At 41.5% G+C, this 15764-nt stretch overlaps 1 protein-coding gene across 13 annotated transcripts in view; it reads left to right on the top strand.

The window, feature by feature from the left end:
* The window catches only part of CEP170 (centrosomal protein 170), a 108956-nt gene that overhangs the window by 14828 nt on the left and 78364 nt on the right, over positions 1-15764 (top strand). For all 13 annotated transcript variants that reach the window (XM_080650922.1, XM_080650920.1, XM_080650923.1 and 10 more), the window contains exons 2-3: positions 5768-5913; positions 10402-10491. In XM_080650922.1, the coding sequence (XP_080507048.1) occupies positions 5809-5913; positions 10402-10491 (195 nt within the window). In that variant the 5' untranslated portion in view covers positions 5768-5808. The remainder of the gene's footprint in view (positions 1-5767; positions 5914-10401; positions 10492-15764) is intronic.

Raw genomic sequence — 15764 nt, 5'->3', positions numbered from 1 at the left:
TACAGTTCTACAAAAGAGAGCCAGTCAGACTGTGCATATTTCATAAACTGGCAGAGAAAAGTTGGCAAGAACTTTTAATGTCTAGATAATTTATGGAAAAGTGTAACTGGTTTCTCATGCATTTTTTAAGCACTTTATAAAATGATTTTTTGAAGAAGTGATCTTTTAGTAAATCACTGACTTTTCCCATCAAATCTTTTTGAAAATACTTAAACTCAGATATAGACTATATGACTATTGATATTTGTCATGCCATCTGTACTTATTTTTTATTTAAAAAATTTACAGTCAAATATTACTCAGGCAAATCGTATAAATTACCTTTTTCTCAATGTCTTTGACTGTTTTTTAAATTAAATACACACATATATTTATATGTGGCAGATGATAAAGGCAAAATGTGTAGCACTCATTCCAAAATAATCATGAGTATATGGAAGCAAAAATTTTCCCAGTACCACGTTTGTTCACACGAGCATAGAACAAGTATCTTGGTGGGTATCCAAAAATAGCACAGCTGTGGGTTTATTTCTTTGGATTAGTTGTACAGTTTCTAGTGGGGTGGGGATTTAAAAGAAATATTTTTCCCCCAGGAGTATATTTCATTCTCTGTCCCAGGTCAGGTTAATGACACAGCAGAGCTGCCTTTGTCAATGTGGCTACGTTTATGTCCCTTTCTCAGAGATGCTTCCCTGGACCACCCAGCCACCCTGCACCTGTCACCTCATGCATTCTCTGTTTCTCATGTTCCTCTCTTCTCATCGTCACCGGAGTTGTTTTATTTATTTTCTTAGCTTTTGCCTATTACTGATTCTATGCGGTGAAGGACTTTTTCTGTCTTTTTTTTTAAATATATTTTATTGATATTTTTACAGAAAGGAAGGGAGAGGGATAGAGAGCTAGAAACATCGATGAGAGGGAAACACCGATCAGCTGCCTCCTGCACACCTCCCACTGGGGACGTGACCGCAACCAAGGTACATGCCCTTCACCAGAATCGAACCTGGGACCCTTCAGTCCGCATGCCGACGCTCTATCCACTGAGCCAAACCGGTTTCGGCAGGACTTTTTCTGTCTTGATCATCACTTTCTCCCTGTTATCTATAGTGCTGCGAACTTAAATACTTGTGAATGAAGAAAAAAAATGATGATTTCTTTTTATAGTACTCTATATAATGGACTCTCTACTTCAATTGATCTATTATGTCCATTTTTTAGAACTTATGTAATTTTTCTGGTTAAAAAGTTATGCGTGTGTGTGTGTGTGTGTGTGTGTGTGTGTGTGAAGTTACTAGAACATTATCTGGCACATAGTAAATGCTACATATTATAAATTAAAAGGTTATTTAAAACTAGAGGCCCAGTGCATTCGTGCACCGGTGGGGTCCCTCAGCCTGGACTGTAGGGATCGGGCCGAAACCAGCCCAGTGTACAGATACGTCCAGGGCATGTCCAGCCTGTCTCGCCCGATCTGGGCCAGCTGTCCAGGGAGGGACTGTGGGATATTGGCCAGTCGGCAGGGATCACAGGAGGGCTCCAAGGCATATCCTGCCCATTTCACCCAGTCCCCATCAGCCAGACCCTAGCAGCAGGCTAACCTATCGGTCAGAGCGTCTGCCCCCTGGTGGTCAGTGTGCATCATAGTGACTGGTCAAACAGTTGAACAAACAGTCGGACACTTAGCATATTGGGCTTTTATTATATAGAATTATGGCTATTGTTTTTATAACATATGATCAACCATAGCTGTACCTTATTTGATCTTGAGTCCTTAGCTGAAACGCAACCCTAATAATTGATTCATTTCAGAAATATGTGGGGATGAAAGGTGGAGACTTTAGTGTTGAGGATATTTTCTGTTGAGGATTTAGTAGGGGAAAGTGTTAAATATAAATCCTGAATTTATATATTTGTTTAAAATTTATTCACTTATCTTTTGGGTACTTTGTATGATGGGATAAAAAGACATGGTATTTATAGCAGCTTTATTCATAATTGCCAAAACTTGGAAGCAATCAAAGATGTCTTTCAGCAGGTGAACGGATACATAAGCTAAGGTACCTCCAGACAATAGAATACTATTGGATGCTATAAAGAAGGGATCTATCAAGCCATGAAAAGACTTGTGGAAACCTTAAACGCATATTACCAAGTGAAAGAAGCCAATCTGAGAAGGCTGCGTACTATGATTCAATTATATGACATTCTGGAAAAGGCAAAACTATGGAGGCCGTAAAGATCAGAAGTTGGCGGTGGGGGGGTGAATAGGAGGAACACAGAGGGTTTTTAGGGCATTGAAAATATTCTGTGAGGCCATAATGGTGGATACATGCCATTATACATTTGTCCGAACCCATAGAATGTACAGCAGCAAAGAGTGAACCATAATGTAAACTGGACATTGAATGATAATGATGTGTCAGTGTAGGTTCAACAATTGTGAAAAATGTATCACTGATAGGGGTGCTGATGATGGGGGAGACTATGCATGTGTGGGGGCTGGGAGTTTTGGGAAATCTCTGTACCTTTCCCCTCAATTTTGCTATGAACCTTAAACTACTCTAAAAAAGTCTTAATACTTTTTTAAAATATTTTTTATTGATTTCAGAGAGGAAGGGAGGGAGAAAGAGAGAGAGAGAAACATCAATGATGAGAGAGAATCATTGATCGGCTGCCTCCTGCACACCCCACACTGGGGACCGAGCCCACAACCCTGGCATGTGGCCTGACCGGAATCGAACCGTGAGCTCCTCGTTCATAGGTGGATGCTCCACCACTGTGCCGCACTGGTGGAGCTAAAAAAGTCTTAATTTTAAAAAATGTTTGAAAAGACATGATTGAAGTTACAAAAGCCAATGTGTCAGTTGATGCAGTAGCTTAGTTCATTTTAATTTATAAACTTCACTGCTGGTGCACGTGACAATTTCAGGAGGTGAACTTTGTTACTTTTTCCCCCTTGTTTTGAGTTTTCACTTACTTTGTTAGGAAAATCACATCTTCTTTCTCCTACTATTTATTCATTCAGGAAATATCGAGCCAGCTAGGCACTGGGCCAAGCCCATGGAGATCATTGGCACACGTTCATACTTCCTGGTAGCAGAAGAAGAATTGGCACGTGGATACATAAATAGACAATACTTCATTAAAGTGAGAATTGCTCAGGTTAGAGGAAGGTATTGTCAGCTGTGCAGATGGATAGTCTTAATGTGAAGTCAGTTATTTCTTCTCTGCAAAGTTGGGGGTAAGAGAGGTTCACTCCTGTAAAGCCCTCTGGTGGTGAGTCAGCCAGTTAATTGCAGAAGCATAAGGATAGACTACCTTAACATGTGTCTCAGCTCAAGTGATTGCATACAATGAAGGTCATTTATGTAATAGTCGGTCCCCCTTCCTCCCCCGAAACCTAACCCTCTGAGTAAACAGCCCCTGCCCTGGGTTATGTGATGTGATGTTTATTTCATATTTCTGTTGGAATGTCGTTATGTCAAGTGCACTTTCGTTGCCTACCTCACAGCTCTCGGTAGTAATTAAGATCACTCAGACTCTTCTTGCCCTCAGTCCTCAACTTTAATTATAAGTGATTGGAAGCAACTTTTAAAAATATAAATAAACAAAAGCTGTAAAGTCTATATCATGTTGAAACTTAGGAGTACAGTGAAGCTGTGTGCTCTCCTGAATATCTGCATAGTGTTTGGGTGGTTTTTTGTGTGGTTTTTTTTTAATTTAAAGCTTAAATATTAGATGTCTATTTCATAGATCAACAAATGAGCTCTGACCTATCAGAACAGTCCCTTTAAAAGCTAAGTATAGCTAGTAGGAGCATAGACATGGGCCTGCGAAGCTGGTTCTGTGTTGGCCTCCATCTGACCTCCGAAGGTCAGAGCTCTAAGCTTTTGTCAGAGAGCTGCCTATGACAAGGAGATAAAGAGGAAAGGAGAGGCGACAGAATGAGGCGGGGCCAGTAACTAGCATCTGATGGCTAGATCGAATTGGATCACAGTTTCAGTGACTAATTTTTAGCCACTTCTCCCTGGAAATTTCCAGATGATCTTTACTTCCAGGAGATTTGTAGCAGCTCCAGAGCTACTCATTCATTCATAAAAATAGTTTTTGGTCACTAAGGGTGAACATTGGAGGGGGCTCTGAGGATACAGAGCTGAAGAAATGTCTCTGTATTTCAGCTGTGCGCTTGGAATTATACCAGCACCAGTGTTCCTATCCCAGCCTGGGGCAGCGACTTCTTGTTTGCTCTACTATCACCTTTGGCTAATCCCTCTCCTGACATCTGTTGGCCAGCATTCCTTAGGACTGAGTTACTTGGGGCAAGGTTTTCTTGCTTGCTTGCTTTGTGAACCCTCAATGCTCAGAGTAGGGGCTGGCTGATGTACTGAGGGCCTGGCTTCAAGTTGCATCTTAGGTCCCCATCTCTTCCACTTCACTCTCATTCATCCACTTGGAATCAGGGCACATTCTTTTTTTCATGACAACATAGGTGCAAGAGGGCAAGCCCAGTTGCCCCAATACAGTAGAGCCTCTGCTTTCATTACATCTACTGACATCATCCCATTGGCCCAAGCAAGTCATGCGTCAGGGTGATGGCGTGGGAACTGAGACCTCATCTCTGATGGGGAGAGTTCCATATAAGAACTAGAGAAAATTGCTTTATGTTATATCTCACTCTCTCCCACTGTAGATAAGATAGAAAAGGACTCAAGATCATTGTCCCAATAAATAAATAAAAATACCCCTCACCTTGAGGATTATATATGTATTTTTGTTTTTCAGAAAATATGTATTTTTAATTACCTTCTAAGCCTCATTGAAAGTAAAATTTTATAAAAAGACATAATTTTTAATTTATACTAGAGGCCCAGTGCATGAATTCATGCATGAGTGGAGTCCCTCGGCCTGGCGGGTGATCGGGGCCAACAAGGGCACTCTTGCACAGTCCTGATTGGGGCTGATCGGGCCTGGCCAGTGGGGGGAGGGGGGGGAGGGGAGGGGCCTGCCAGCGGGCCAGGGAGAAGGACCATGGAAGGTTGGCCAACCTCAGCAGGTTGGCTGTGGGAGCACACTGACCACCAGGGGGCAGCTCCTGCATTGAGCATCTGCCCCTTGGTGATCAGAGCACGTCAAGCTACCAGGGTCCTTTGTTTTGGAGTGCAAGAGTCCCAAGAACAAAAGGTTTAAGAATTGTTGCTTTAGAAAAATGTATAAAGAAAGTAAACTATATGTCAGACCAGAGAAATTGAAATTGATGTCTTTGAAAGTGCATTCAGTAATCTACACTTGGTAGAAAATAAGCAATTTCTTTGGTTTTCATTGTCAGTTCTTAATCAGATATAAAATATATTCACTTGAATTTAGAATGTCTTTCTCAAATCATTTATAAGTTAGACATTTACTTGTGCAATATTGCTAGTGTTGACTGAGGTTAAAATAACACTAATGTGACCATTATCTTGAAGATTATAGACCTTTATAAGTGATGCTCAAAGCCCTTCAGGAAAGTGAAACATGTTTATTAAGTTGACTGCATACTTAATTACCTAATGTCTTCTTTTTTAATTGAACTCCTAGTGGAGTTTTTGGACTTACTTTACTAATGAGAACTTGGTAAATATGTCATTTCCCAGGACCTGTGAACTGTGTTTAGTCAGGGGTAAATGTTTAACGCAGTTCTATTCTTAGCCTTACTTTTAGGGTTTGGTGATTGGATGCTAAAGCTACAAATATCTGAATGTGTGTTTTTCTGAATCTCTCTCTGCAGGATGATGTAGCTTTGCCAAAGACTTAGAAGCTAAGCAGAAAATGAGCTTAACATCCTGGTTTTTGGTGAGCAGTGGAGGCACTCGCCACAGGCTGCCACGAGAAATGATTTTTGTTGGGAGAGAAGACTGTGAGCTCATGTTGCAGGTAATGGGACCAGCCTTCTATGTGTGTCTGCTCAAAACCTGGAATTGATATAAAATAGTTTTCTACTCCTTTGGGGAACAACACTATACATTTGAACTTTCTGCCTCTCCCTCTTACAGCTCCAGCTACCAGTTTAAGTGATTAATCCATTTCCTCCTTGAATCGTGTAAAAAAAAGTTCTAAGTCTTAGGAATTATATTTTGAAAAATGAGACTCCAGAGTAGAGAAGTTTATTCTTAAGTAAAGATTCACATTAAGCAATTTAAAAATAAGACGGGTAAATAATTCATAAAATTACATAGCATGAAGTAAAACTGAATCTCATCACGGACACAGCAGTAATGCGGACATTAGCTTCATGCTTCTTTAAGAGATGTTCGTTGCAATGCCTTCCAGTAGTTTGAGCATAAGTGAACATTTTTGGTATTTACTGAATTTGGTTTAAAGGAGTTATTTTTAAAAAGATACTTGTAAGGTAGTTTTGAGTGATATGAGTAGCTAGTAGATCTTTAGATTTTGAGAATTCGTTATTTTAATAGGTCCTGGCAATCTAGAATTAAGTTTATTCCCTTGTCTCCTTCCTTCCTCTTTTTGATTAAAAAAAGTAAATAAGAACTTAGAGTAGAAATGTTTATTAGCCCATTGGTTCTCACCTGGGGGATCCTGCCTTCCCAAGGCCATTTAGCAGTATCTGGAGACATTTTGATTGTTACAAATGGTGGGCAGTTGGAGGTTGTTGCTACTGACATCTAAGAAGTAGTGACCAAGAAGCCGGGGTGCTGCTAAACTTTCTACACTGTCCAGCGTACTTCCTTCCACCACCACCACCACACACAACAGAGAACCATCTGGCCCCAAATAACAATAGTGCTGAGACCGAGAAACCCTGAATTATCCCGGGAAGAATCCAATTTGCATATGCTCATTACATTTTTACTTGAAAGAATTTATTTTATAGTCTTGAGACAAAAAGTAAAGCCACTATATAGCTTTATGAATAGATGAGTAAGTTGCATATATGATGACACCTTAATCAAACAAATTCAATGAGAGAAACAGAACAGTACAGAGATTTTCTTGGCTGGGCTCCTCAGTGAGAGGGAGTGGTGAGCAGGGCAACTGAGAAACAGGCAGTAATGATTCTTTTTGGATACTAGAGGCCCGGTGCACAAATTTGTGCATTTGTGGGGTCCCTTGGCCTGGCCAGCGATTGGGGCTGATGGGGGGGAGGGGTTGGCTGTGGGAGCGCACTGACCATCAGCCTGCATTGAGTGTCTGCCTCCTGGTGGTCAGTGCACGTCATAGCGATCGGTTGTTCAGTCGTTCGGTCGATTAGGCTTTTATATATAGATAGGCCCATTGGAACTGGACCGTATCTTAGGTTCAGATCAGGGGAACTTATTCATCTGAGAGTGGAAGAGACGCTCTCCATGTGTCATCCCCAAAAATGTGGGAATAGCTAGTTAGGAGCTTCCAGGTCAGTCTCTCCTTACATGGAAATAAGAATGTTACAAATGGAAGCTGAGAGTCCAAGGAGACCAATATGGATCCCTGTCCACACTGTTCTAAGGACTTTTGCTCTTTATTTTCTCACAGAGAGATTATTTATGATGATCCATTCAATATTGTTTGAGAACCTACATGTAATTTAAATCTCACTTGCCTCAAAACATGTAGAGATTTTTATCCTTAGACTAATTCAACTTGATAAATCCACAATAAGGAGAAATTATTTTCCTAGTGGTACTACATTTGTTTCTTATCACCCTAATAACTGAATTTAGCACTTAATTGGTTTAAATAGAGCAACAAATTAAAGCACAGCAGTAAAAACCAAAATGAAGTTGGAGTGATTTTTAGCTTCAATGCCGATGTTCTACAGTGGTTATAGCTATAATTTGCCATCATAGATGGCTTTTCAGGTAAGCTGTAGAGAAGTAGCAGTGATATTACTTTTTATAAAGTTGCTCTTAATTCTGATATTTGCAATTTGTCCTAGAGAAACCGAGATTTCAGAGAAAATAAAATAATACTAGAAAACAACCTTTAAAACTTGTAAGAAGACCAGGAGCGTAGGTATGATGAATGCTTAGGTATTGTTGGAAGACTGTGTTAGGTCACATACTGTTTCTTCATAGTGTCAGTTACTTTAATATACAGGTATTGTATTCTAGAAGGAAGGACCAAAACTTTTTTAGTGTGGAATTTAAGCTAATTGGGAAAAAGCTTTTAATTTTAGTAATATTTATTTGGAAAGGATCATTTCAACTAGGATTTACATCAGTATAGTTACTTTATTAGATGCTGGCCTGTTCCCCATATGTAGCTAGGAGTTAAGCTGTGTTTGTTTGCTGTAACTAAAAATGTCAAAAGTTAACATTTCCTCTAAGTGCTCTTGGTTTTCTCCCCCGTGTTGTCTTTTGCATTTCCCTAGAGACTCCTTCTTAAATATTAAATAGTCTGTGTGTGTGTTTGTTTTCCCATTTGTAATTCCTTATTATGTATATACTAGGGGCCTGGTGCACGAATTCGTGCACAGGTGGGGTCCCTTGGCCTGGCCAGCAATCGAGGCTGATTGGGGCCATCTCGCCCAGGCCCAATTGGGGCCAATGGGGGCTGTCCGGTCAGGGAGGGACCTTAGGAGGGCTCCAGGGTGTGCCCGGCCCATCTCACCCAGTCCTGATCAGCCAGACCCCAGCAGCAAGCTAACCTACCGGTTGGAGCACCTGCCCCCTGGTGGTTAGTGCGCGTCATAGGGACTGGTCAAGCGGTCAACTGAATGGTCGACGGATAGGTCGGACACTTGGCATATTAGGCTTTTATATATAGAGATATAAATTCCTGTTGATGTGATGGTGAGGTTTGGGGAAGGGAAAGCATTCTGTAAAATTCTGTGAATTAGTTCTCAGTCTTTTAGTGGGACTGTGAGCTTCATAGGTACATCCCATCTGTGAAGGAGTGGCCATTTCCATCCCCCTATGTCTGTTAGAGTCTGGTGAAACTCAAATTGGTTGAGGTCTGATAAAATAGTGTTCCTTGAGGGCATGTCATTGGTAAGAACAGAATGCTCTGGATGTATTTCAACCTCGTTATTTTCCCCTCCCCGCTCCTTGAGCAGGAGAAGATTCTGCCATCTTCACTGGGAGATCCTTGGTGGAGGTAAAACTAGTGACAAAGTGATGTCCCCTCCAGGCTATGCCCCTGGGTGTTTTCATCTCTAGGTCACACTCAAGTCTGCGCAGTTAGTCACGTTGCCCTTAGGTTTTCCTACTAATTGCTGCCTGGAGTAATGGTTTCTGCTTCCAGCAGGCTGCCATTCTCTGTATTTGCCTGTCTTTCCAGCTTTTAGGTTGGCACTTGGTCTTATGACCTCAATTCTCTGATGAAAATAAGATGAGATTTTGATTTTCAGCTTGGTCAGCTTTTTTCTTATGAGGATGGGTGCAGTGACTTCGAAGCTCTTTTATACATTGGACTAGACACGGAAGTCACATCTCCTCCCCATGTTGGATGCTTCTTTTGCTTTTAGTATACCAGGTTCACTTAGTAACCCTGTAATGAATGGTTATTGAGTTCCGGTTTAGTGGTTCGCAGCCCATTTCTTTCAGTGAGTGTATGGTATTTGTTTCCTTTCGGTAAAGGTTTCCACAGGCTTATAGTTCATCTTTCAGGTGCTTCCATCTGCAAACAGCTCACTAAGCTCTCGGGGGCGGGGGGGGGAGAAGAACTTTAAAGAGACTTAAAGACAATTTTAAGAATCAGTTTGTCATTGAATTCCTTTCTGTGACTTGCCCCTTTCAGAGTTCATTCATGAATTCCAGGTTTAGAATCCATGTTTGAAGTTAGGATAATTTTATCTGGAACATGCCGCATCGTGTCCCTTTTCTCTACATCTTTGGACGCCTTATACAATTTATGTTGTCGTTTTCAGTGTTAAACGAAGAAAATGCTATAGGGTAGTTTATTTTTACAATATGTGCAAAACATTATAAAGCTACTAGAAGACCAGCGTGCGAAATTGCGCGGCCTCGCCCACCTGCCCGCCGCCCCACCATGCTCACAGCCCCGCTCACCTGTGCACACAGCCTCCTCTTGACCAATCTTTGGTCGTTCCGCCTTGAAGGCGTCCGTCACAACCAAGGGGTTTTTATAATAGAGATAACTCACATGATTTTCATATAATAATTTTAAGTTATAAAAAAAATTCATACATTCAAGAAAGTCAGCTGACTTAAATTCTTTCAAAAGTAGAATGTGTGAGTTTGGTAGAAAAGAATGTCTTAAAATTATGGCTGCTTCCCTCTTTAGGGAGTGCTGCCAAATTTGCATTTTATAGTAACAATAAAATATCATTTAATCCACTTTTGCTATGATATTTCCCTACTTATACTAATCTATTAATATAGAGTATCTAGTTTAGAAATCTTTGTGTTTGTTGTTTATTCTGGTGTTTTCTTATATTTATTAACTTTGAACAATGCCTCTCAGTCTCGTAGTGTGGATAAGCAGCATGCTGTCATCAATTACGATGCCTCTGCGGATGAACATCTGGTCAAAGATCTGGGCAGCCTAAATGGGGTAAGTGACGAGTTTATTTTTGGTCTTATTTGATTAGCAGTTTAGGGTGGTAAGATGATAAATCAGATTCCATTTCCTATTTGTATTTTATTGTATATCCTTTAGTTTGTATTTTACTTTTATTTTTTTAAATATATTTTATTGATTTCAGAGAGGGGGAGATAGAAACATCAATACTGAAAGAGAATCATTGATCAGTTGCCTCCTGCACGCCCCCTTCTGGGAAGTGAGCCTACAACCCAGGCATGTGCCCTGACCTAGAATCGAACCATGACCTCCTGGTTCATAGGTTGAAGCTCAACCACTGAGCCATACTGGCTAGATACATTTTACTTTGAAATGCTTACTAAGTACATAGCACTTTGAGAACCATACAATAGAATATAAAACTAGCCCACATTCCCTAGAAACGGTATAAAAGCAGTAAATACAAGGATTCAGAAAGTTGTTGGTTATTATCTGTCATTTTTAAGAAAGTCTTCTTTGGGGAGATGAGATGAAAGCTTGACCTCACTGAATGGCTTGAATTTATCTGTGGGAAACCAATCGAAAGCCATGGCAGTAAGGATGCAGAAAAGCATTCTTGGGAGACAGAGAAGTATGGGTTAACTTCAGAAAAGAAAGGTAGAAATGTGGTTTGGTGCTAGATGGTGGTGGAGCTAGGACCTTCTATACCAGAGCAAAGAGAAATGAAACGTATCCATTTACCTGAACGAATATGATCTAAACACCTGTGTTCATTGTGGCTTTGATTCCTACTTTGAAGATATTTTTTTGTGTTACTGCAGTGAATTTTTTTCCTCAATCTTCATTTGATCTTTTTACATTGGCAGAATAGAAATAGCCACAGAATAAGAAAAAGCTGAAGTATTGAATAGTTTATCCTATTTTTTTCTCCATTTTCTTATGGGCTCTGCTACCATAAGCAAATATAATATTGTTCATATCTGTGCTGTTGAATATCTTAAAATGAATGCAACAGAAAGTAAATGTATCCCAACTGCTTCTAACTGCTCCTGCTTTTCAAAACATACATAAAACTTATATGCAAAAACATATGCAGAAAATTGGCAAATATGGTAAAACATGTTTTCTTGTACTGAATTGGCCAACTATGGAAGGACTTTGATGTCTATTCTTTGAGATAATTTCTTTAAGTATATTTTTATTGATTTCAGAGATGAAGGGAGAGGGGAGAGAGAGATAGATGATGAGAGAGAACCATTGATTGGCTGCCTCCTGCAAGACCCCTACTGGGGATCAAGCCTGCAACCGGGGCATGTGCCCTTGACTGGAATCGAACCCGGGACCTTCACTCCGCAGGCCAATACTGTATCCACTGAACCAAACCAGCTAGGGCTGAGATAATTTTTTTGTCAGCATGTCTTCCTGTTGGTTTTACTCAAGCCTTTTTCTGTTTCTCGTGGCACATAGGACTAAGTCTACGTTCTTCAGGTTTGAACTGAAATAGCTCATATTTGGCATCGCCCACATTTCCAGAGTCAGGCTCCATCACACTTTCCCTTGCCATACCTCCAAACAGCAGCTCCAAACTATACTGTCTCCTCAAAATAATTTGTTAGAGTTTCTTCAGCCTAGTACTTCTCCCATCTGCCTTGTCATTTATAAAATTTGTACTTGTTTTTAAAAGTAACACTCATTCCGGCCGGTGTGGCTCAGTGGTTGAGCAGTTATGGTTCGATTCCCTGTCAGGGCACATGCCCGGGTTGTGGGCTCCATCCCCAGTAGGGGGCATGCAGGAAGCAGCTGATCAATAATTCTCTCTTATCATTGATGTTTCTATCTCTCTCTCCCTTTCCCTTCCTCTCTGAAATAAATACAAATATATATATTTTTTTAAAAAAGCAAACCCCACATTCCACTTTTTCATGAAGGAAGAAAAGACACAAGGTACTTAGGAATATTAACTGGCTGATGTTAACATGGTGAATGGATTAAAGTAGGAAGAGATGCGCAGACCAGGGAGAAGCTGATTTAACATGAGGCATAGAAGGAAGCAAGCGGTTTTGATGTCCAGCTCCTGGTTGCAGCGTTCCTGTTTCCCTCCCTGCACCTGTAAACCTTTGTTTGAATCTCTCTTTGGAGTGCTTGATTCTGAGCCTCGTGTTCCGTCTGCTGTTGCACTCTCGCTGTGCCACACTGTGAGCTCCTAAACATTCATGTGTCCTTTGCTTTTATAAATATTCCATAGTGCCCAGCTCAGGGCTCTGCATGAACCCACTAAGTCTTCTTTTAAATGGAATTGAATTAATTTTCTATATGAAGGACTTTAAGACTTGAATCTAGTTCTATATGTAGAATCTCTGTAATAAAGAGCCAGGGTGTAAGGACGGATCAGGACCAAAGGCTAACCATCTGGAAGTCAGTGCTGGGTTGCCATGGCGACCAGCGCTGACTACTGCGGCTGCAGGCCCGGTGACCCAGCAGTGACTGCTGAGGGGGCTTTGAATCAGGCCCAGAAAGAGACCTGAAGAGAGAAGCAGGGGCTGATCTGTCGCATCTGAGGCAGCTTTTGACCAGCACTTGCCTCTCTCTTTCCCTCTGAGCCTGGCCAGCAGCCCCATCCATTTCTTTCCAGGCCTCCACCGGGCTGCTGATCAGCCCTGCCTTTCTGATCAGGCCCCATTGATAGGCCCAGAGACGCTGATTGGCATAGAAACCGGCCAATCAGGACACCAAACTGGAAGTCAGTCCTACAGTCACCGCTGGGTTGCCATGGGGACCCAGTGCTGACTACTGAGGCTGCAGGCCCAGTGACCCAGCAGTGACTGCTGAAGGGGCTTTGAAACAGGCCGGGAAAGAGACCTGAAGAGAGAAGCAGGGGCTGATCTGTAGCATCTGAGGCAGCTTTTGACCAGCACTTACCTCTCTCTTTCCCTCAGACCCTGGCCAGCAGCCCTGTGTCCATTTCTCTCCAGGCCTCCCCAAGGGCTGCTGATCAGCTCCACCTTTCTGATCAGGCCCTGTTGATAGGCCCAGAGACACTGACTGGCATAGAAACTGGCCAATCAGAACCAAATCTGGGTCAACTGTGAGGAGGCAGTGGCTGCCTAGGAGACAGAGCTTTTGACCTGACTGGAATAGAAACTGACCAATCAGAACCAAATCTGGGTCAACTGTGAGGAGCCAATAGCTACCTAGGAGGTGGAGCTTTTGACACTGACTGGCATAGAAACTGACCAATTAGAGTCAAATTGGCCAGCAGAGGAGGGCAGTTGGGGGCAAGATCAGGCGGCAGGGGAGGGCAGTTGGGGGTAACCAGGCCGGCAAGGGGAGGGCAGTTAGGTACGAGATCAGGCCAGCAGGGGAGGGCAGTTGGGGACAACCAGGCCGGCAAGGGGAGGGCAGTCGGGGGCGAGATTAGGCCAGCAAGGGGAGGGCAGTTGGGGGTGAGATCAGGCCGGCAAGGGAGGGCAGTTAGGGGTGATCAGGCAGGCAGAGGCAGTTAGGGGCAATCAGGCATCAGGCAGGTGAGCAGTTAGGAGCCAGCAGTCCCAGATTGCGAGAGGGATGTCCTATTGGAGAGGGTGCAGGCTGGGCTGAGGGAACTGCCCCCTCCATGCACAAATTTTGTGCACCAGGCCACTAGTGTTTTTATAACGTTACATTCTGTTTATAAATCTAGAAAGTTTCATATTGACCACAGTGTTGTTCAAAGGTGTCTTTACATTATTATCTAGGACATTAATAAGTGTGAAATACATCCAAGTGAAATTGATGAGACTATGACCAAATTTAAAAATTATTTGCTGTTGATTATAAAATCAGGTAAAATATTAACTTCTAAGTTTGTCTAAGCTGATCTTTCTTATAATTTGATCACAGTGGAAAATTTTATGAAATACAATAACTCACAGAGCAGTGTCTGCATGTCAAACTTGAAATCAGGACCTGGATTTGAATCTGTCTGTAATTTACCAGTGGTCTAACCTGGGACAAACCACTTAATCTGTCTGAACTTCAGTTTCCTCATATCTATTCATATTAGTTCCCAAAGTTGTATGGAAATGGAATGAGTTAAAAGTTTATGAATTTGAAGACTCAATGCAAAATTTAGTTACCTTCCTCCAGTTTTAAACCAGTGAAATAGGAATTCATTCCCTCTCTTTAGTATTGAAAGGATTAAATGGGGCACTGTATGTGGGCATGTGCCTGTTACAGAACTTCAAAGCATCCCACGAATGATACAGGTACTGTCACCCTAATGACAGCTAGGAAGTACGCCAGAACGGCCTTTGGTAGCCACAGTCGGTGAACCGCCAGCAGTCACCCATTTTATTCATAAGAGAATGTGTAGACTATTGTTCAGCCTACTTACACTTTCTTTTTTATAACTTTTTTCTTTTTGGTTCTCTGATGGAGTGATTTTTTCTACCCTGTCTTCTAATTCACTGATCCGCTCAGCTTCCCCTAATCTGCTGTGTATTCCTTCCACTGTGTTCTTTATTAGTGCTCTGTCATTCTTTATTTCCGACTGTTCTTTTTTCATAGTCACTCTATCTTTTCTCATGCTGTGGAGCATCTTTACCATCATTATTCTGAAATATCAGATAAATTTCTTATCTACATTTCATTTATCTCTTCTTCTGGAGAATTCTCTTGTTCTTTCATTTGAGGGTTTTTTTGTCTCCTCATTTTGACCGCCTGTTTGGGTTTGTGACTATGTATTCCAGCCTGCTTACTCTTAATATTCATACAATTCCGGAAATGAGAGCATCAGGTTAAAAGTAGTCATTTCAGAAGTAAGGGGGTACATGTAGTGGTTGTGAGCCCAGCTCGAAACCATACAAATGATGTAACCTTATACAGGTTACCTAATTCTCCTATTCCTCAATTTTTTTTTAAATAGAAAAAGTAAACTAGCAGTGTTCTCAGGTTGTGAAGCGCTAAATAATTTTAACCACTTTTAATAGTCGGCATTCATAAGTGTTAGTTGTTATGGTAAGAAAAAGAGTTAAAACAAATTAAGCACCCTGTAGTCTACATACTTTTCTAAAATACACTGTTGCATTTTTTTAAAAGCATTTACCAACTAAACTCAAGCTTTAAATCACTCTACCTGTGACCACTTTCACTCCTCTCTTTAATTTTTTTTAATTTAAGAAATCTTTATTGTTCAGATTATTACAGTTGTTCCTCTTTTTTCCCCCTATAGCTCCCCTCCATCCGGTTCCCACCCCACCCTCTGCCCTTACCCCCCCGCCACTGTCCTCATCCATAGGTGTATGATTTTTGTCCAGTCTCTTCCCGCA

Source organism: Plecotus auritus, assembly GCF_963455305.1.
Source record: "Plecotus auritus genome assembly, chromosome: 14".
NCBI classification, from domain to species: domain Eukaryota; kingdom Metazoa; phylum Chordata; class Mammalia; order Chiroptera; family Vespertilionidae; genus Plecotus; species Plecotus auritus.
The sequence above is the reverse complement of the archived record's forward strand: the minus strand, read 5'-3'. Positions and strand labels throughout refer to the sequence as shown.